The sequence below is a fragment of the Mus caroli genome, chromosome 7 (genome assembly GCF_900094665.2).
Source record: "Mus caroli chromosome 7, CAROLI_EIJ_v1.1, whole genome shotgun sequence".
Classification (NCBI taxonomy): domain Eukaryota; kingdom Metazoa; phylum Chordata; class Mammalia; order Rodentia; family Muridae; genus Mus; species Mus caroli.
Window position 1 is genome coordinate 127,733,255 of NC_034576.1, and position 22,441 is coordinate 127,755,695.

General features: G+C 45.4%; 1 protein-coding gene across 5 annotated transcripts in view; it reads left to right on the forward strand.

Moving 5' to 3' along the window:
- Kiaa0556 (KIAA0556 ortholog) overlaps positions 1-22,441 on the forward strand; it is a 169,960-nt gene that overhangs the window by 12,384 nt on the left and 135,135 nt on the right. Inside the window, exons 2-3 of one of the 5 annotated variants that reach the window (XM_029479630.1) lie at positions 9,882-9,937; positions 21,739-21,863. The exons of 1 other annotated variant lie outside the window; for it this stretch is intronic. Coding sequence is in view for 1 of the 4 variants with exons in the window: in XM_021167736.2 (XP_021023395.1) it covers positions 9,882-9,937 (56 nt within the window). In the remaining 3 variants the exon portion in view is untranslated. 3 more of the 5 variants (XM_021167738.2, XM_021167736.2, XM_029479631.1) reach the window with 3 other exon arrangements.

Consider the following 22,441-nt stretch of genomic DNA (forward strand, 5'->3'; position numbering starts at 1 on the left):
ACACTCCATTTGTAGCAACTGAGAGGGATGCTGGGCATTTGGTGGATGCTCAGCAGAATCCGCTGTGGTGGGACACAACTGCAGCCTCAGATGTTTGGGGAGCTGAGGCAGGAAGATTTTGATTTCAAACCCAGTTGGGCTTCACAAGACTAAACAAAATCAAACAAAGGTCCTTGAAAAGATGTCTGGCAGGCAGGCACCTTTTCATCAGGATTCTTTAGGTGCTCATGCACTTTTCGAGGCAGTTGAGCAGACCATTTGGGGGTCACCTTGTCCTGTGTGGTGGCAAACCCAGAGATGAGAGGGGCCAGCTGGGTTATAAGAGGAGAGTGGATTCAGTAACATGTGTGACCCACGTAGAGATCAACCAGGATCCTTTTTAGCCAGGGAAGCCTGTTTTTACAGAAGCCATTGGTTACAGTATAGAAGTGTGGGTTTTTTTTTTCCTTATCTTATTAATTTCCCAGCGGTTTTCAGAGGAATATCAAACACATTCAATCATATTCCATTTCACCACACTAGAAAGTGTTGGGAGATGGGTAGGAGGATTTGGAAAATGTCAGGGCCAGAAAGCACTTCTCATAGAAGATGATCATGTCCCTCCCAGCATTATCCATTCCTTCCAGAAACGTCTGGGGATGCCTACAGGCTAGGCACTATTCCAAGCACAGGAATTGAGTTTTCATAAAGCCCCATGGCAACCTTGGTGAAAGAGACAGACCATGAACACATAAGTGAAGAGGAGCTGGGTGCATACCCTTTGTCCTACCAGTGAAAAGGCAGAGGCAGGTAGTTCTTTGTGAGTTCAAGGCCAGCCTGGTCTACTTAGCAAGTTCCAGGACTGCTAGGACTGCAGTCTCAAAAAATAGTGGGAGATTATGGTAGGATAGAAGACTCTGTTCCTTTGAGCTGAAAGCTAATTTGATAAAGGGGAGCTGAATAAGGCCTAGGGGATGAATGACCCAGAACTAGGGAATATAGAGGGTCAAAAAGGAGCCTGGGATGCAAGGAGCAAAGTAAAGATGAATGGGATGGCAGGAGTAAGAGCCTAGGGGAATTGGAGATGCCTCAGACCTGGAACATGTGGAGTCTGTTCAGCTAGAGCTTGGTTTGGGTGCCTGCTACACATGGAGCAGAAGGTAAGTTGGTATTTCAAAAATTGTCTAATGTGGATTTCTGTCTGATGCTGAGGCTGGAACCCAGCCAGGCCTCTGTCTATTGAACAAGGGCTCTACCTCTGAGCCTTGTTTTTAGATTTTATTATATTTGTGTGTTTGTGGTGTGTGTGTGTGTGTGCATACATATGGAAGTCAGAGGATAAGTTGCAGGAGTCATTCTCTTTCTACCATGTGTGTGCCCATGTGTGTCCATGTGTGTGTGTAGAGAATTAGTTGTGGGAGTCATTGCCTTTGTACTATGTGGGTTCCAGGATTAGAACTCAGGGTGGTGGCACATGCCTTTAATCCCAGCACTCAGGAGGCAGAAGCAGATGGATCTCTGTGAGTTTGAGGACAGCCTCATTTACAGTGTCAGTTCCAGGACAGCCAAAGCTACACATAGAGAAATGGAGAAACCCTGTCTCGGAAAACAAAACAAAACACTAAGGTCTTCAGGTTTGCCAGGAATTCCTTTCCTCCTGAGCCATCTTGCTGACCCTGAGAGTCTACTCAGCTGCCACTGGAAAGTCTGGGCAAGAATGCAGGGTGGAACTGGGTAAACACTTGGAAACTCAGCAATCAGAAGACTGAGGCATGAGGATTATGAGTTTGAGGCCAGCTTGGGCTATAGAATGAGATCCTATATAGCAAGTTCAGGATCTAGGAGAAGTCAGAGGCTAAGAGAGAGGCCTTGAAGAAGATTAGATAAGTTTGGAGTGTACATGAGAGCCAGAGTTCCTCAGAACAAGCAGGATCCCTGAATCCCTGGGCAGAGGGACATAAACCTCCCAGCATATAGGTTTATACACTCTATAGGTTTCTGTATATCCTTTCATGTCTGTGGATTTCAGTGAAACTGTGACCAGTCCCATTGACAGGTAGACCTTGCCACACAGCACTGGCAGTCGCAGCCACTATTCTGTCTTGGCCTGCTCTCAGTCATCTGGGTGTGAGGCTGCATGCCAGTGCAAAGAATTCTGTGCAGGCTATAAATAACCACTTCCAGCTGCCAGCTGCGATTTGGATTTGGAAAGGAGAGGAGGGTCTTAGCATGACTTGTTTATCTCAGGTAATTTGGCAGTAAGCTGGGCCCTGGGAATTCTAGTTACAAGAAAAATGTGAAGCAAGAGTGACAGGAATATGGTTTCAGGCTTTCAGTGTGGAGCGTAGCTGAAAGGCCCAGCTCTACCTGAGGGTACACGGGAGCAAGGGAGCCTTCACCTGCCTCCTGCTCTTGTCTAGTGGATTTCTGGTAGACCTTAAGTATCCTCAAAAGGGACTTATGGATTTAGAAGTAAAGAAATGTTGCCCCTTGGTATCTCTGGAAAAACCAAAACTGACAAAACAAGCCAGGTGTGGTAGTATGCACCTGTAATCTCAGTGCTGGGGAAACTGAGGCAAGAAGATTACCCAGAGTTCAAGGTCAGACTGGGTTACAGAGTCTTTAACAACAAAGCAAAAGCACATACACAGAATGATAGCAGGAAAAGGCCCACATACCTACATAGAAACCAGGCTTTGGAGCTAAGCACCTCTCAGGCTGGTCAGCTGCTCTTCACTCTGTTCCAGTCCTGCCATGCTGCTGTTTTATCTACTTGACTCTGACCTGTGTGTTTACAGTGCAGTAGGGGGAAGCCAGAATTAGGGTTCAGAGGCACTCAGGAAGTTGAAGTGGGCAGAGGGGTGTTGGCCTTGAGTAGAGTTGGCACTGGATCTTGAGACTAAGCTGGCACACTTGTCAGATTCCCCTGCTGGCTCTGGGACCCCAGGCAAGTCATTTGATTTCTTTGACCTGGAGCTTTGTGGTTGAAAGTAAAGAATTCCAAAAGCCATCATGCTTGCAGAGTCAGTGCTAGGGAAAGCGTCTCCAGCCACCGTGGGACAGGTCTTGACTGGCCTTTAACCTTTCCCCATTCCCCCTCCTTATCTTCTCTAGCCATTCAGTAACCTTTGCCCTCAAGTTAGTGCCACCATAGACTTAGCTAAGAAACAGTTGTTGGTGCATTTGTCACTACTGCATTCCAGAGTGGTCTCTTGCCAGATGTGTCCTTCTACAAATGCTGTGATGTTCTTCCAGGCAGGAGGTTTAGGGAGCTGCTCCATGTCCTCAACAGTCTCCCTCGAAGCCCTCTTAGGTCTCCTATGGGAAAGCCGTTAGTACTTCTCATGTGTTATGTTTTCCTAAGTCTTTATTTTATTTCTATTTTTATGTACATATATGCACATGCACATGTGTGTGGTGTGCATGTGTGTATATGCATTTGTGTGGGAACAGTGTGTGTGTGTGTTTTTTTTTTTTTGTGTGTGTGGTTGCCTGTGTATGTGGAGTACCAAAGTTGATGCTGGGAATCATCCTGGCTCTTCTACCTTATTCAGTGAGGCAATTCTCTCATTTAAGCCCAGGGCTTGCTAATGTAGCTGGTCTCACTAGCCAGCTTGCTCTGGGGATTCCCCATCCCTGCTTTCTGAGGCTGGATTTACAAGAGGCCCACCATACTCAACAGGCACTTATGCAGGTTCTGGAGACCAAACTCCATTTAACAACTGAGCCACCTCCCCAGCTCACCCTCTCTTTCTTTTCTTCCCTCCCTCCTCTTCCCTCCTTCCTTCTCTCCCTCCCTCCCATTTCAGCAAAGGCTCTTTCTCTCCTTTTAAGATTTATTTACTTTTATAAGTGTTTACCTGCATGTACATCTGTGTACCACATGTATGCAGTGCCCATGGAAGCCAGAAGAGGGCATCAGTTCCCTAGCCCTGATTGTTGTAGACAGGTAGGTAGGTTTGGGACCTGAATCCAGGTTCTCTCAGAGCAGCCAGTGCTTTAACGTGCTGAGCCTCTCCAGCCTGTATTGTTTATTAGATGTAACCATTCTCATAAGAGTAAGAGTAGATCATCTGGAACTTGCAGCTGTTGTCTGTTTTTTTTTTTTTTTTTCTTTTTTGCTTAATTTTAATGTTTTCTAGTCACTTTGTATTTTCACACTGGGCATTGAACTCAGGGCCTTACGCATGCCAGGCAAGCACTCTACCACTGAGCTCCAAACCTCTTTGAGCATTTGAGTGCTGCTTTTCATCTTGTGGCTTGGCATGCTTATCTAGTAGTTCCTCACTGATGCCGCTGCCCGAAGAGGCCAGAGGAGGGTGTCAGAGGCCTGCAACTTGCCTTCCAGGAAGTTGTGAGCTACCTAACATGGATGCTGAGACCCACACTCAAGTCCTCTGCAAGAACACCATGTGCTCTCAGCCACTGGCATCTCGCCTGCCCACTACCTGGCAAATTATGATACTGTGGCTCACACACACACAGGCACACACACATGCATGTGTACACACACACATTTCCTGCTTGTGGAAGTTGTGGACTTCTCAGCAAGTTTCTAGTAAAGATGTTGCCACCTCCAAGGAAAAATGGCCTTTGTGCTTCTAAGCCATTTTGTGTTCTATCCAGCAAGGTCTTTGTTAGACCCTTTTGATTTTTCTCAGGCCATTAGGTGAGAGGGATAATTTTAGTGTAAATTAAATTGCGTGAACACACACAAAAAGCAACACGAATGCTCATATGTAGACAACGGAAGATAAGTTGGTGTCATTGGTCACAACGTGGAAGCACCATCACTTTCCTAGGGACAAACAAGTCCTTTGTTCTAGTTCTTTGTAATGGAATCTGTGGTCCAGGCTCTGTGCTGTGGGATTTGCACGAGTCACCTTTCTTCTCCAAAGCCCTGAAGGGAGAGTGGAATGCCAAGTCTGCCCCTCCATGGTTGGCATTTGTTCCAGATCTTCTCAGGAAGCCATCTGGCGGGAAGGGAGCGCCAGCTTCACCAGGGAGCCATTTGCTCCTAATCTCCTTATTAATTGCTCTGGGAGCCTGCGACAGATTAAATGCTGCATCACAGAGTGACACCTTCTCTCCTGTACCTCCCCAGAACTTTGCTGTACTGTCTTTGTGCTTAGATGAGGCTTAATGATCTAGCTGAGGGGCAGTGACACATAAGTGGTTATGACAGCCCACCTTTGGGGCAGCGCTACTCACCAACTTTGTGATATCAAGCAAGTATCCTAACCTCTTTGGGTCTCATGACCTTATCTGATAATGGATAATAGCAGCGTCAATTACCTAAGTAGCTGTGATGTGTCAGTGAGTTGATACATGTTCCCAGCTTGGAGCCTCATGCCTGCCATATACTAAGCCCTGACCACATGGTGATGGTGACAACAGTCAAGTGCCCACTGTTATGACAATGAGTAAGCCTTTCAGTCACTCCCCTGCAGTTTGCTTCTCCTTCCTGCACTTGTTTATTCCAATGAGAATAATAGCATTCCTTTAAAGCAAGAATTATTCTATCCCCAGCACCTGCTGCCTGCTTTTGTAAATAAAGATTTATTGGAATAGTTATGCTGTTTAATTGCCTATTACTGATGGCTACTTTTGCTCTACAGTGGCAAAGTATCAGTGGCAAAGACCTTATAGTCTGAAGCCCTTGTGTATCACACAGCCATTGATACTTACTATGGGGACTTGTATAGAAGATGTTTACTAATCCATGGTTAACAAAAGTGGTTGTGAGGCTTCAGGAAGAGCCCTGCAAAGCTGGCTGCAGCCAGGTGGCAGAGCTGTGACAGGCATCCAGGTACTGCTGACCTTCATGACTGTGAACCTCGGACTAGCCTATATCCCCACCTCTGTCCTCTGTCTAACTAGAGAAAAGTAGAGGGGGCAGCTGAATAGGAATAGATTAATGAGGAATACCATAAAGATATATTTTGCATGTGTATTATTATCATGTACTTTATATATACTTCCAGATGCACCAGATTTCACACACATGCATTAGTCTGCAGCAGTGGGTCTAAAAGGCTGTGTCCTGTTCATTGTGAGTGGCCTAAGCTCATTTTCAAGGGTAATGTTGACATGATTTTCCCCTTGCCTGATGACTTCAGATGAAGACATGACTCCCTTAAATGGTAGCAGTGAATATTATGTACATCTAGAGCAAAGTAAAACTGAAGTGTCAGATCCTAACCACTGACAATAAATCCCAAGTGCAGATAAAGCCCTTCTCAAGCCATAAACGGAGGAAACGTGTTCTATTTACAAAAGCTCAGCGGGTTCAAGTCTCTTTTCATTTCCCCAGGCACACATCTGTCCTCTAAAGTGAAGCACACATGTAACATTTACATCTGGCCTTATTTATTGCTCTGGAACTGATGTAGGCAAGTCACCTTGCAAAGTGCAGAGGAATACCCCTTTCATTTTGCAGGCAGTGGTTATTGATATTAATGTCACCTCTCTCTCTCTCTCTCTCTCTCTCTCTCTCTCTCTCTCTCTCTCTCTCTCTCTCTCTCTCTGTTGTTGTGAGAATAAATAAGCTACAGGTAGGAAGACCCCATGAGATGCCAGAGGCAGCAGGCAGGTGCAGTGGAATCTGAGTCCGTTTCTCCTGCTCTTGCCAAGAGGTGGTCATCATGGAGCTCCCTGCAGGAGAGAGGCTCCTGGGTGTGAAGACAACCAGCTTCCAGGGAGCTTCGATCTAAAAGCTCATAATTAGAGGGCATTATCTTCATTGGAAGATAAGCAAATTATTTTCCAATTTAATGAATAAAGACACTTCTAATTAACTCCAAAAGAGAGATGTGCCTTCAGGTTTTAACCAGTAGTTAAGGTTTTATTTTAATGGTGTATTGAAACTTTATTTTATTTGTGTATGCATGTGGTGTCGTGACGGGAACACAAAGCCTTATACATGCTAGACAGGCATTCAGCTACCATCAGGTCATTCCCAGCCCATAATGGAATTTTAGATGAACAGCAGATCCAGTGATGATTCGGACTAAATCACCTTTATTTCATTTTATTTATTTCTCACTATGTGGCTCTAGCTGGCTTCAAACCCACAGCAATCTGCCTACCTCTGCCTTCCAAGTGCTGAGATTAAAGGCATATGTCACTACATCCAGCTTTAACACAATCCAGGAGACAACCATGCCCCCAGAGAGCCTGGGATTTTGCAAAGGTTCCAGATTACTCTATGCTCTCCCAGAGCAGAATTTCAGTTGCTGTGACTGACAAAGGAAGGGCCTTACCAGACCTAGGCTGCCTTGTTGGCCCCTAACTACCCTCTTGCTCCTGCCTTGCCCTGGGCTAGCGCACTCACCTCTGTGGACCTCTGTTGTCTTTTGGCAACCCTGGCCTCCAGCCCATGTAGTCTCTTTTAGCTCAGACCCATTTGTGTTTGCTTTGTGTGAGCAGACTAGACTACTTGTCATATCATCCCACTAGCCACCCAAGGATCTGCTTGGAATCCACAGACTGACAGTCAAAGTGTGGCCAAGGGGTTCTAGAGTGTTCTCTCTAGGTACTATCCCAGAACATTAGGGTTTATGAAGCCATAATTAACTTAGACTAAGAACTAGATCTCCTAATTCTTAGACCCTGGTCTCTTTTTGGTTACTTGATTTATACATAAGGAAACTCTGTGGGGGGGGGCGGGGCAAGACAGGTGCCTATGAAGGCCAGAACAACACCTGAAGCTGGAGTTATAGGTGGACATGGGCTGCTTGATAGGGGTGCTGGGACTTGAACTCAGGTCCTCTGCAAAAGCAGTATGTGCTCTTAGCCACTGAGACATCTCTGTAGTCGGTAAACTTATTTTTTTAAAGCAGTTGAACAGAAAGTTCAGAATTCCTGAATAACCTCCATCTACACATGAAACCTCTCTTATCATCGTGGTCGTGGTGCTGGGCATGAAACCTGGGCCTTGCTCACATTAGGTGCCCTTTGTCGGTGAACATATTCCTAGTCTTCCCCGCCATAGACACCCCATGGCACACTGTATTATTCTAGGATCCTTCAAAATCACTGAATCCTAAAGAGTTTGTCATAAGGTGGAAAGGAAAACATACAGGATCATAAAAGCTTCAAGGGGGTGTCTGTGGATCACAAGACATGCTGAAGTTTCATATTACTCTCTGCTGTCCTGACATCCTAGCATTGCTGTCTGTCTGTCCCAGGGCAGGTGATCAAGAACTATGTACAGCTTCAGAGCTCACAAACAGGATTATCCCTGCCTTGCCATTCTCTTTGTGTCCCCAAAACAACTTCAAAGTCCGTATCTAGGACTCTGCTGGGCATCACCCCTGGTGTGATACACTGAGATTTGGAGCATGGGTTCACGGTTGCCCTAGGGGCCTAGGTCTGTGAACTGTGGAGAGAGGAAAAGACAAAATGTTACATGAAGGGGTCATTGTGAGCAGAGTTGATGTGTTGCTAGGTCTCTGTGACTGTAACAGATACTTGAAGATATCAGACTATAAAGAGGAAATGTCTGTTTGTGCTCACAGTCTCTTGGTCCATTCTTTTGGGCCTGTGGTAAAGCAGGAACAATATGGTGGGAACATTTGGAGAGGGCTTCATGGTGGCCAGGAAGCAGAGAGAGAGGAGGAAGGGCTGGGTTTCCAACAAGACCTAACGTCCCTGCACTGGACCCTACCTTCAAAAGGGTTTGCCACCTTCCAGTAGCCGCATAAGCTGGGGCCAAGCCTTCAACACTTAGCATCTCAATTACTTTTCTTGTTACTAAAATGAAATACCTGAAAGCAACAACTTAAGGAAAGGTTTAATTTTGGCTCACAGTTTTGAGGTTCAGTGTGTCAGAGGAGACATGGAAACAGGGGTTGCTTTGTCTAGTGGTATTCTCTCAAGGGACCTTGCCTAGTCCCATAGCATGTATGTGCCAGGAGGCAGAGAACGTGGGCCAGAACCAGGTGAGGATATAACTTGCCAAGCTCCTACTTCCTGTGCCTAGGTCCTATTCCTAAAAGCTTCAAAGCATGGCATATGGACATTCAGGATCCAACTTTAGAAGCAGATAACATAAAAAAAAAATCTAAACACTTGTGTCAGAGACTTGGATCTTATCTCCTCCTCTGCCACCGTGCCTTTTTGGTTCTGCCTTCTGAGGTCTCTTACCTGGTAGGACATGTGGTTGCGGCAGTCATAGCCACCTGGGAGTCAAGTGGGGCAGTTTAGTAGCTACATTGGCAACAAACAGTGACTTCTGTTTTAGATTTCAATACCAAGGCAGTCTGTTAGGAGCTTTTCTAGTGGCCACTCCATTCATATGTGTGAGAGCATGCTTTTGGAAGAATGCATTTGCAGGAGGTGATGCCTCCTGAATTTACACATACCTTCAAATGCTAGTCTTAGGCGTTCTGAGAAAAGCAACGATTTTCTCTGAAATTGCCCATTATATGAAGCGCATGTGATTACCGCTAATTCACTTCTGCACATCACCTGAGCTGTGAGTCTGGGGCTTGGTGCAGCACGTCAGAATGCACCCACCTAAGTTTATGGCTATGCGCATGGCAGAAGGCATTTTTATGGAAGGTGTTTTATGTAATTCCAAACAATTTAATAGAAATGTAATTCGACAGGGAAAACTGCAGTCCCTTGGCCCTTTCAGAGTGCAGATAATGGCCCAGATTAAAGGGCTGGAGCTTTGTTCATTATAGTCAAATACTGTGTGTGAATTACCATTTTCCTTGCCGTTGGTCCATTTCAAAAGTGTGCCATTTTCCTATTATAATAACAGGCTGCATTTTCTTAGAATCATCTCATTATGATTGGTCCTGTCTTTTCAGTTTGCAAATAAAAAGCTTTTGCAGTGATAAACTAGTTGTTCCCAAGCAGCCTTAATCTCTGCTTCTGCTTTTGAACTGCTACAGGTCAGGCCCTGCGGAAGGTGGAGAGAAGCCGGTCCTGCTCTCAGGAGAGAAAGGAGGTAACTACACCCACTGCTGTTTGCAGAGCCTGGGGTAAACAGGCCTTCTGTGAGTCCTGGGCCAAGTGAGAGCTGGCTGCTGGACTTGTCAACCCATTGTCACCTGTAACAATGATCTTTTGTGGAACACATCAGCTGGTGTGCTGTTGACACTCAATCCAGATCTCAGCCACTTAGAACAAAGCTATGCATTTAGTTCCTGAATCTGTAGTCAGCAACCTGGCTTTCTTTGGGGTTCTTGTTCAGGCCAGACTCCCCTGCTCTCAACTAGAGCTCAGTTGTGTCAGCAGAGCTTGCTGGGTGCCAGGTAAGGTGCCTCATACTCAACATGCTATCTCCTTCTCCTGCAAACCAATAAGGTTTGCTCACATGGGGTTTCTAGTGTCTAAGAGGATGTTTTGCCAGCTGCATGACCTCCTGAGTCTTGGGTTTCCAAAGGGTACAGGATCACTTCTGCCACTTCTAAGAATGAAAAGTTATTTTTCAAGCTCAGCTAGATCTAGGAGCTTCAAAGCAAGCCATAGGGCAGGCCAGGTTTAAGAGTGGAGAAAATGAACACAGGAAATGGGGTGGGGAGATTGACTGACCCTCTCCCCCCAAAGACAAGAGCTCTTGGCCCAGATAGTCAAATAGTCTAGAACTTGCAATATAGCCCAGGGTGGCCTTGTACTGGAGACCCCCACCCCCTCCTCTTAAGTTCTGGAATTACAGGTGTGTGCCACCACACGTAGGACCAGATCTCACTTCCTGTCTTCTTGGTTGTGACCCTAGCTTTTGTGACCCTAGCTGAGCCTAGAGACTCACTTCTACACAGTACTTGGCCATTCTTGAAAGCTGCCCTACTGAGTCTATTTGCTCCGGATCTCAGTGGGACTAAGGGATGATATGACAACGGTTACTATATGTGCTGTGTATTTGGAAGACAAGTACGCCTAGACCATGGCACTGCAGTGTGAGAAACTATCCTAGGTAGAGAAAGTGGGCTCACAGGGCTCGCCTAACCCTATCTGAAGTATCAAGAGGCTTTGCTGGTTAGGGAGATGGGATCAGCAGTTAATTGAATGCATTGATCTTCCAAAGAGCTAGAGTTGGGTTCCCAGCATCCACAACCACCTGTAACTGCAGCTCCAGATCTGACACTCTTTCCTGGCTTCCCCAGATGCTTGCACATATGCACATACCTACACAGGCACACACATACTCATAAGTAGAAATAAAATTAACTGAAAGGAAAGAAGGAAGGGAGAGAGGAAGAATGAAAGAGAGGAAAGAAGAAAAAAAGATGGGCTTTTCAAAAGCTGTGTGGATAGGCCTAAAATTTCCACTCTTTAAAAGCCAAGGAAGGATAATTTGAAGTTCAAGTTCAGCCTAGCATGTATAGCAAGACCTTGTCTAAGGAAACATGAAAGGAAAGAAGAGTTTGCAGAAAAGGTGATAGACAGGCTGCCTCTTAAAGAATGAGTAGGAGTTATTTAGTTCAAGGAAACAACATGGTCAAAGTCAGAGAGGCATGAATAAAGAAAACAGAAGACCTTTAAAGCCTAGGTGGGCGGAAGCGGCATAAGGACCATATGTTTCATAGGGCTCTTTGATCAAGTCCCATGTTCCTGGGAGAGGTCGAGATGTAAGGAATAAATCGAGCTTCGTATTCTTTCTTCCTCTGCCCTCTCTTAGCAACAGAACCTTCTAATTGCCACTCTCCCAGCATCTCCATTGTGCCAATTGCCTGAGAGAATTTCAGATCATTTCTCTACTAAAAAGTGCTTGAAGTAAAAAACAAAACATGAGGCTGTTTATCTCAATGCACAGGTTTAATTCTGAAAGATATTTAAGATAGCTTCAGGCCCTGTGAAGAGGGGGTGCTGGCTGACTGTTTCAACTGGCTAGAAAAACAGAGCATCACTAATAGCACATTGCGGCTTAGAGGACTCCCTGATCCCCTGAACTTGCCCTCTCCTACCCTGCCTTTCTGTACCCTCCCATCACTACTTGGTAGCACTGTGAGCCTTTTGCAGATGGCCAGCCATAGATTCAGCCATGTCACCATGAAAGGTAAGGAAAAGGCACACTGTCTCTTGTCAAAGTTAGTTGGAACAAGCATCTGGGGACACTTGTCCTGCTCCTTTGCTGTGGGCTACTCTATCCCCAGAGGGTGAGAATTTAGTTTCCCCCTGGGTCAGATGAGCACTGTACCTATGTGGGGTCATGAACTGACATAGTGAGGGGTGTGTGGGCCCCAGTGAGCTTTCCAGGCCCCCTTTAGCCCAAAGTAGTGCTGTGTGACTCATACAAGTTGGTCTGTCTGTCTGTCTGTCTCCTTCCTTCTCTCCTGCCCCCCTCTTTTCCTTTCTTTCTCCTATGTATATGTGTGGTATGCCTGTGGATGAGTATATGTACGTGTGTGGAGGTCCAAACTTGAAGTTGAGTGTGCTACTTGATTATTCTTCTTCTTCACTTTATAAAGACAGGGTCTCTCCTTGAACTCCAAGCTTGTCTATTCCATCTAGTCTAGCTAGCCAGCTTGCCTCAGGGATCCCCTGTCTCTGCCTCCCACGTGCTGGGATTATATAGGTGGTTGCCACTCCTGACAGGTTTTTGTGTTGGTTCTGGGGAATCTGAATCATGTCCTCCTACTTGTGAGGAAATGCTTTATTTACTTAGACATCTCTTCAGCCCTTGAGCCTGTTATCGTCTCACCTTTGCTTCCAGAATGCTGGGATTACAGGGTTGTGACGTCACACTTGGCCTAACGGGCATGTTTTAGCTCTTCTGCTCTGGGTGTGGATCCGGACATCTGAATTTGTTAACTGCTAGCAGTGCACACACACAGTTGAGGATGAGAATGGTTTTTTAGAGTGTGAGACAGCCCTGTCTGGTGATCATGGGCTCCTGTGTACTGTGCACAGTCTGCCCCTCAGCCACCACTGACTCCAGGTACCACAGAGACAGGTCCAGACAGAGACTGATGGACAGCATAGAAGAACCCACATTCAGCTCTTAGGTTCCAGAGGCAGAAAAGGCTGCCTGGAAGAGGCAGGCTGAGCTGAGGTACTAGAAAGGGCATAGTTGGCTCTGAAATGTCCCTTGATGGTTGCCTTGCAGCAGCAAGTGCTTTTAGTTCAGTTGGTAAAAATATTCTTGGCCTTGCCTCTAACAAGTATTCATGGTTCCTGCCTGTAGTGATTATGTAGTGTTTATGGCCTCTGGTCATGAATTATTAATGATTTTGAAATTGTGGCCATTGTAGTTTACTCAAAAATCATTAGGAAGCAAATTTGTCATACAGTGCTTAAGAAGAAAGTGAAAGAAAATCCCAGAGGAGAGACTGAATTTTATTCCCCATCTAACCTAACCCTCCCATCTCTCAGTGTGCACACTGCTAACCAGGGCACATGGTGCTGGGGGTGGAGGGGCATGTCCTCTTGCTGCATAGGAACCTCTGCAGCTCTCTGAACTAGAGCCTCTGGGTGTATTCAGGGCCATAGTGTAGGTCCAGAGCACTGAGCCCTCTCACTTTGACACTGCTCTCCAGGGAGAGCTAGTTTGCAGTGCAGCTACCTAGTTCATTTCCACTGGCATTTGTTCCATAGTGTCCCATGAATATTTGGCTATCTACTGTGTACATGTCAACAGTGAGAAAACCCAGTTACCCTTCTTCCTCTAGGAGTCCTCCTGGCTCAGGCTAGGCTTTAGGTGAGCTCCAACCTTCCTACTTCCTGGATGGGTGTCCTCAGGTAAGTGAGCCCTATTTACTCTGGGCCTCCGCTCTTACCCACTCCAAGAGCCTCTTGTGATAATGGACTGCCTGCCATCTTTTGCAGTTGATTGGAGATTCTAAAAACCACTCATCTGTGAGCTCACTTTGTAAAGGACTGTAAAAGCCATTTAACTGTCCCATTTAGAAACCGTAAGCTTGCCTGCGTGTACATGCATGCACACTCTCACACACCATTCCTCTGAGCACAGATTAAAGAGGCTTCCTTTCTCAGGCAAAGCAGGAGAGACCTGGATCTCAGGAACTAGCCCCCTCTGTCCCTTTGGTGTGACACCAAGGGTAGGCTCCCACTCACACCTGTTGCTCTCTTACACTCTTCCTATCTGGGAGCTCCATTCAGAGGCCAGGGAGTGGGATCAGTCATCTGGTCAGTGCTGGGGGTGTTTGGAAGAAGGGGCTGGGATGTGGCTCTATGGTAGAGCACTTACCTAATATGCATGAGGCCCCAACTTCTGTCTGTAACACATCAATAAAAAGAAACAGTTGAAGGTTAGCTATGTTCCTGATAGCAGTCCTCAGTTCCCTTTCCAAGGTGAAACCACTTATGTGTCCTTCCAACTAGTAGTCATAGGTGTTTCCATCCACCTACCCTCTCTTCTTGGTGTGTGTGTGTGTGTGTGTGTGTGTGTGTGTGTGTGTGTGTGTGCAGATGGCTGCTATGTGTGCATGTGCTTGCATGTCAAATGACATCTTGAGTGATGCTCATGAGGTTCTGTCCATTTTTTTTTTGAGAGAGTCTCCCATTGTTCTGGGATCCGCCAAGTCAGCCAGGGAGCACCAGATAGCTGCCCGTCACCTGCCTAGCACTGGGACTGCAAATCTGTGCTACCACACCTGGCTGTCTAATTTTTTTTTTTAAATTAAGTTCTAGGGATTGAATTCAGGTCCTTGGGCTTGCAAGGCAAGCTCGATACTAATTGAACTATTTCCCTAGTGAAAATGGCTACAGTAAAGAAACCCAAATACCTGGGTTTTTTGGTAGCACAATAGCGTGTGATATAGTCTGGTTTCTCCTCCAGTTTTGCTGTTTTTAGGGGAGGAAAGTGTTCATTTCCATTCACACTTCTAGGTAACTAACAGTCCATCAATGAGGAATATCTTTCTTTTATTAAATTGTGGTGCTGTCAACCACAACCATTCTCATGGCCTTCAGCATCTTCACTAAGTCCCAACTCCAGCAGGTCTCTCTCTCCTCCCCTATCCCTATCCCTGTCCCTTCTCTCTCCCTCCTCCCTCCTCCTCACACCTAACCCATCTTGGAAGACTCCTGTCGCAGGACACATGGACTGCCTTTGTTCTTGGGTGTTTTTCTATTTTACCACAGATGTACTAGAACATCATCCTTTATTTGAAACTTTGGAGATAAATGTGTTTCATTTTCTTAGATCTGGAAAGTAATGGTGTCCCAGTAGATCCTGTAGAAATATCCGTGATGCAGCACATTCACATATGCATAGGGAAGCATGAATAACATACCAAGTACGGTAAATGCAGTCTGCACATTATGTGCTAGCTCAGATTGGATTTGGGTACTAAGAAATGCTGTGAGTGTACTACTAGTTCCCAGTAGTGACTGCCTAGACTGTTAATGGTCTCTTACTACAATAAAAATATTTTAAGGAATAATCTAAATCAGGAACTTCCTACACTTATACAAAACCAGCCCAAGGTGAAGAAGTCCTTAAACTAGAATCAGTGGATCAAAGGGTATATGATTTATTGAAAGCAGTGTTCCCAGTCATCTGCTAATAGTGCTTGAAGGGCAGAGTTGTTGGCTGTTGACCATCTCTAGAGTGCTGGCCAGAATCAAGGGTGGCAGGCTTTGGCAACAGTGCTTGCATCATACGGGCCACTCCAGGCTTCCCCAGGCTCCTCATCTCACTGTGGATGGCAGCAGGGCAGTTTGTTTGAGAAGGACTTACAGGCGTGTCTAGACGCTCAAATTTGAGAACCATTTAGCCCTTAGCTCAGTGAGAGGTGATTCTTGTAGGTTTCCAGTGACACTAACCATCCAGCAGCACACACAGCCTTCTTCCTTCTCTGATGTGAGTCTCAGTGTTCTTGCAACTTGGCCTTCTGGTAACTGAGACATCCATATATATATATATATATATATATATATATATGATCTTGTCTTTTGAAGAAAAAAAACATGTTTAGGCTCAGTGGTAGATAGGGTGCTCGCTTAGCATGTACAAAACTCTAGGTTTGATCAATAGCATAAGAAGAAAAAGAGGAGAGAAAGAAAGGAGGAGGAGGAGGAGGGAGAGGAAGAAGAGGAAGAAAGCACTTAAGAAGGACGGGAGCAAGTGGCAGGAGGATGCATGCTGAGGCACTAGAGCCTGCTGTGGCAGTCAGCTCTCCAAATGTGCACTTTTACAGGAATGAAACCTTTTAGTTTGTATTTCTGGGCAGAGAAGAATGAAATCCATTTTGGATTCAACTGCCAAATGCTTTTCCAGTGTGAAATTAGCATTGTCTGTCTTTCTATGCCGTGAGGTCTTGGTTTCTGTAGGTTTTGAGAAATTGGCTGGCTGGCTACTAGCAGTGGTACCTTGGGACTTTAAAACTGGGCAAGCAAGTTGTGCAGCAAGATAGGAATCCCGTGACCACTGCAGTGAGCAACTCAGGTTCCTAGGCTCACTCTCATTTAGGTGGCTTAGCCTCATTGGTGCCATAGGGTTGTGGTAAGTATTCTGTAGGTGCACTGTACATCCCAGGAACTCCATAGATGTTGAAGTTTATAATTTAGGGCTTACAGGGGCAAAGGAGTATATTTGGAAGGCAAATGCCTTTAAAAACAAATGGGTAAAGGCACTTATGGCCAGTCTTGATGACTTGATTTCAATCTCTGGGGCCCACATGGTAGAGAGGGTGGATTGCCACAAGTTATGCGCACACACACACACACACACACACACACACAAAATAGATAAATAGATAGATAGATAGATGCAAAAAAAATATTTCAAAGCCAAGAGACAGAGTAGAAGTGTTTTCAGGAAAGAGCTGAACACAGGCATGCCCAGTGTTTGTTACTGTGTAATGCCATCAGAGAGCAGCCATAATCCTTCCTGTAGGACTTGCCTTACCTTTGAATTCCCAGCTGCCCTGAGACCCCTGGGAGCTACAGGATATATGTCTTCAAATCCAGCCTTGGAAACCCCAGTTTAACAAGGGCAAGACCAAGACTCATATGCCAAACAGTGAAGAGAATCAGTTTCTGATAAAATGCCAGGAAGAAGATTGACATGTCTAAAACCTTTCTGGTATCAGCTTAGCTTCCAGCACAAGATTAAACTCTAGGGAAAAAAAAAACCCTCAGAGAGCTGCAATTTCTGAGCAGAAAGAGGCTGTTTTGGATAAGCAATGTGCCCTTGTACCGAGCATCATCAAAGTCTCCTCTATCCTCCGATCTGAGGCATGAAATTGCCTTTAACACTTGCCTCCTCCCTCCACGTGGAAAAAAAAAAAAGCCATGTGTGGAATATAGAATGGGATTAGAAAAGGGAATAGTATCATCTAAGGAAAGGTGGTGCCTACAAGTGTCTCAGGAAAGATGTCTTCAGGGTGCAAGCAACCCCACAGAAGGGTGGGCAACAGCCACATGAACCCATTCCTGCTGCCTCCTCCCCTCTGTGCTGTTAGCTCTCTGGTCAGCTAGGTCTGGCAAAAGCCATAGTCTGTGGACTGGGGCACTGCATAAGCAATAGAAGCCCTTATACTAGCTTTATCTTAAAAGGGGAAATTGCAGCATCATAGTGCTGCAACTTCAGAGGTAGGTAACATCAGTGTCTGCATTAGTGTTTTTGTTGCTGTGAGGAAACACTATGACCAAAAGCAACTTGAAGTGGAGAGGGTTTGTATCCCTTACTCTTGCATATCACAGTTCATCATCAAAGACAGTCAGGGCAGGAACCTGGAGGCAGCAGGAGCTGATGCAGGGTCATGGAGGCATGCTGCTTATTGCCTTGCTTCCCATGGCTTGCCCAGCCTGATTTTTTATGGTGCTCAGGGGTGCGACACCTATTCTGGGCTAGGCCCTTCTACATCAAACACCACCACAACCACCACAACCAACAACAACAACAAAACAAATAGCAAATAACTAAAACAAACAAAAAAGAATAAAACAAACAACAAAAAACCTGCAGCACAGGCTAGTCTAGCTGGAACATTTTCTCAGTTGAGATTCCCTCTTCCCAAAAGAACTCTAGCTTGTGTCAAGTTGATATAAAACTAGCCAGCACAATCAGCTATAACTGGATCCAAGTGTTCAGACTCTGGACTTCTCCTTGTCCATGGCCATCCACTCTTCATGCAGACAATTTGCTGATGTAGTAAGGTGATTGCCAGCTACCCCAGGCTTACTGCATAAAGCCAGTTAATGTGGTCCAGGGGCTGAAGTCAGAGAGCCTAGGTAGTAAACACCATGGAACTTAGTTATTTCCTATGTAGGATGGCGATGAAATTGCAGCAGCCTCACGGGGAACTGGGGACTTGGAAAGTACCTAACTTGTAGGCCCGAGTAAGTGGTGCCCCCTCCCCTTCCCCTTTTCCTCTATGACAGTGCCTTCCTTCATTGTCAGCAGTTCTAGCAGAAGGACCAGGAGGTCAGCCAAGTTTAGTGCCCAGACTGAGACCTGCCAGCTGGGTCACAAGAGTCAGGTGAGGAAGCCCACATTAACATTGTTGGAAAGGGATAATTTCCCAAAAGAAAATTAGATTATCATCACAGAAGACTGGGGAAAATATAGTGGGCAGGCAAGAGCCAGCCATCGACCACATAGCCACTTTATGACAGGAGTAATAGAGCTGACAGATGGGTGTAGTTGTTGACAGCAGCTTCTACACGGAGAGTCCATCTCCACTCACTGAATTCAGCAGTGCTATTCTCTCTTATATGTGAGAAGTCTAGGCTAAGAATGGAGCCCACATACCCCTGGTACCCTAGCAAAGACGGGACTGAGCCACCATGCTATGTTGAGCCCTTTGAGCACATTCTCATTCTCCTGAGGCTTAGTTTCTCTATATGTACAGTAGTGCCCAGCAGGCCTTCTTCTCTTACTGGTGGGCAGAGTTGAAAGATAAACACCAGGCCCAGGCTGACGTTGGCCACAAGAAGGCTCTCTTCCAGGCCACTGCTTTCCCTGGTCCTTACTGTAGACTCAGTTACAAAAAAGGACCCTGGCCTGTGTCCACGGACTGGACAGGTAAGTAAGAGGACAAGGTGGCAATGGCCAGATGGCATAAGACTCATTTGTTACTCATCTGATAGGTGACAGCTCCTCCAACCTAAGGAGTAGTTATGAACATGGGTTCTGATCAGAGGCCATTGAAATGGTTGCGTATCTCCCCATCACACATGGTCTCTGCAGAAGATGCTCCCAGGGACCCATGCATATGAGAAAGCCCAGGCTGTGTTTGGCATTTGTATGCAACCTACACATTGTGAGCTTATGTTATCTCTAGATGCCTTACATTCTCCAGTGCTGTGTGGCTGTCCTAGAACTAATTGTCATGCTGTCTCAGCGGACTCTGTAAGGGAGCAGTCTCAAGCTATAGTCATCTGGGAGGGGGAAGCTATGGCTGGTACTTTCTATACACATCTATACTTGGGACAGGCTTTGCCAAGGGTCTGAGGCATTGGGATCTTTGTCATGACATGACATGACATGTTTATATCAACAATACACATTCAGTCAGGACTTCATCTGCTTCCCCTAACTGAGAAGTCTAACATTTTTCAGATAACATCCTCAGGCCACTCATGGTTGGCTGCTGGAATAAGTTGGTGTGGCAGAGCAATCAAGATCTAGACCTGGGTCACATTGCTAAGGTTATTGTAAAACTACCAGTAGTCTAATGAGAAAAGCTTAATTTTTACTTCTAAAAGAATTTTTTTTAAAACTCATCTAACTGAAACCTTGCCAGTAGTCAACACTATCCTTTTTGCAGGACCTTATTCTTGTGTTGTGGGTAGATGCCTCCACACAATCTTCTAGAGCACTAATTTTTTCCCTCTAACTGTGTCTTCAGTCTTTCCTCGGTTTTTGATCTCCTCTGTTTCGGTGGCTAAACCTTTCTCTGTTGGATTTCAAATTAACTCTTTCCTTTATAGGCTGTTGTTGTTTGATAGATGCAATATCTTCTTTTACCCTTCTGATCATAATAAATATAGTTATTGGGTTTTTGTTTTTCATTGTTTGTTGGGTTGGGTTAGGTTGGTTTGGTGTGGTTTGCTATTGGAATTGTTTTGTTTGGTTTTGAATTTTTTTGAGAAAGAATCTCTACTCAGATCCTTCAGAAAAATAAACAGAACAGTTATGAGCCATGAGATACGGCTTATGTATGTTATAAGGGCTCAGCTTACTTCACGATGTGTGTCTTTGATTATTTTTCATGATTATCAAATTGGGACCTCTTGTTCCTGTTGTTGGTTTTCCTGGATGTGGGATGATTGTGAATATGTACCTCGATTGCCTGTCTTCTCTCTGGATCCTGATTTTGTTGTTGTTTTGTTTTTTAATGTAATTTACCTTCAGTGTTTGTGGGCTTTGGACCAAATTTGCTGTAGTAGTGTGACACTGATCCATTATTAGTTAGTTTTCTGAGCCCAGCCCTGCTCACTCTTCCTCTAGATATGTCATGCCTTTCTGTGCCAGAAGTCCACCATCATAGTTCCTGAACACTGAGCAGGTGGACCACCTTCTGCTGCTTCTTGTGTTTCCATCTAGCTTCTGACTCCAGTTTGAGACCTCTATCTCCCTGCAGACTGTGCTGCCTCTGGGTTTGGAGCAGCACACAACACCGTCCCCGGTGCCCAGCTCCTTCCTAGCTTCTGTTTCTGGATTTCTTTTTGCTAACCCAGTTCTGTCTACCATCCATTTCTCAGGATGTCTTAACATTTGAAATCTGCCATAAGCACCGTCATTTGCCCAGACTGTCACAGGTTTTGGTGGTGTTTGTTTGGATGTGGGTAGGGAGAGGCTGCTGTGCAGAGTTGCTCTCCTCTGCCTGAGCTGATCCAGCCTGATCAGTTCTCATGGTGACTTCTTGTCTGATGATTTCTACTTTTTTGCCTCTGAAACCATGAAAAAGTTCAACTCTGGAGTCAGTGTAGCCTGTAGGGACTGTGTGCTCTCTAGTGATGACTGGTTTAGATGTTCTTTACTCCAGCCTACTTGGCAGTCTCTTCACTTCTTTATGCCTCAGCTCCTCACCTGTCAAAGGAGAGCAAAGATAATAACAACCACTTTATAAGCTAATGAAAGTATACACTGAAATAGTGGGTGCCAAGTGCTCAACTTGGGGCTTGGTACATAGGAGGTGCTAAAATACATTAGTACCCTTTCTCTCTTGTTCTGAGCAAACATCCCTCTGATTTCCTTTCTCTTCCCTTTCTTTGTTGACAGGGTGTCACTTTGCCTCCCAAGTACTAGGGTTATAGGTATCCACCACCACACCTAGTCTGGAGCCAGCATTCCTAGTATACTTATTGTGTGTGCTGTGCCAATAGGTTTTGGAATTATAGCACTTTGCTGGTTTTTTGTATACACGTGTGTGCAGATATGTGTAGAAACCAGAGGTCATTGTTGACAGTCTTCCTCAATTGCTCACCGTCTTATTTTTTGAGACAGGGTCTCTCACTGAACCTGCGGCTCCTTGTTAGGCTAGGCTGTCTAAACAGTGAGCTGCAAGGACTGCCTATTCCAGCACTGGAGTTCCAGCCCTGCATAGCAGCCATGCCTGGCTTTTACATTTGTGCCACGGATTGGAACTCAGGTCTATATGCTTGCACAGCATAAAGCCATCTCCCCAGCTTCATACTGTTGACTTTATGCTCCATCTTCATTCCAGTGAACTTTCCTTCAGTCATGTTTCCCCTCTCACTACCTCCCCTTGTCTGGGACCTTCCCCTTCCCAGTGCAGTCTATCAAACCTTCCATGGTCCATCTCTAGCCTGTCAAAATTGTCCTGAACTTAGATTCCGTCATCCATTTTTTTTTTTTTGTCTCCCATCTAGATGTCATCCTCAGACTTTATAAACAGCCTCTAACAGCCATTGATAAAATTATGACCTGAGATGGGACCAAGGACAAAGTCCCATGGCATGCCACCCTTCCCAGGAAGAGTAATTTAGATGGCAGGGTAAGATGATTAATCTGTTCAGTTCCTGTAATAGTATGTCCTTGTGGCTTGATTATGATAATATTAGCAACCACATGGTGGGTGTTATTTACCATGGCCAGGCACTGAGGTAAGTGTTTTTCATGTAATGCTATTATTTCTTACAGTACCTCTGCAAAGTATTGCATTACTCAGGACTTGAATTTAAAAAAAGAAAAACTATCTGGAGGCAGCAGAAAGGGGCTGTGTACTGCAACACAAGGCTCTGAAGAGGGGTTGCTTCTCAGAAGCCAATAGTAGGGAGGGTCATGATCTTCGAGCTCCCAGGAATTCCTCTTTCTGCAATTTCTATTTTGATAGCTTGTTCTTAAGACTGCAGCATTCTTCATGCTTAGTGCAGGCCAGCTTTCTGGCTTACTTTCTTTATTTCTCACTTTTTCTTTTCTTTTTCTCTTCAGAAGAGGTCTTGCCATGCAGATCTCACTGGTCTAATGGCATTTACTCTATAGCCCAGACAGGCCTAAACTTATCTAATCCTCCTGCCTCATCATTCTAAGTGCTAGGATTATAGGAAGGCACTACCATGACTAATTTAGCCT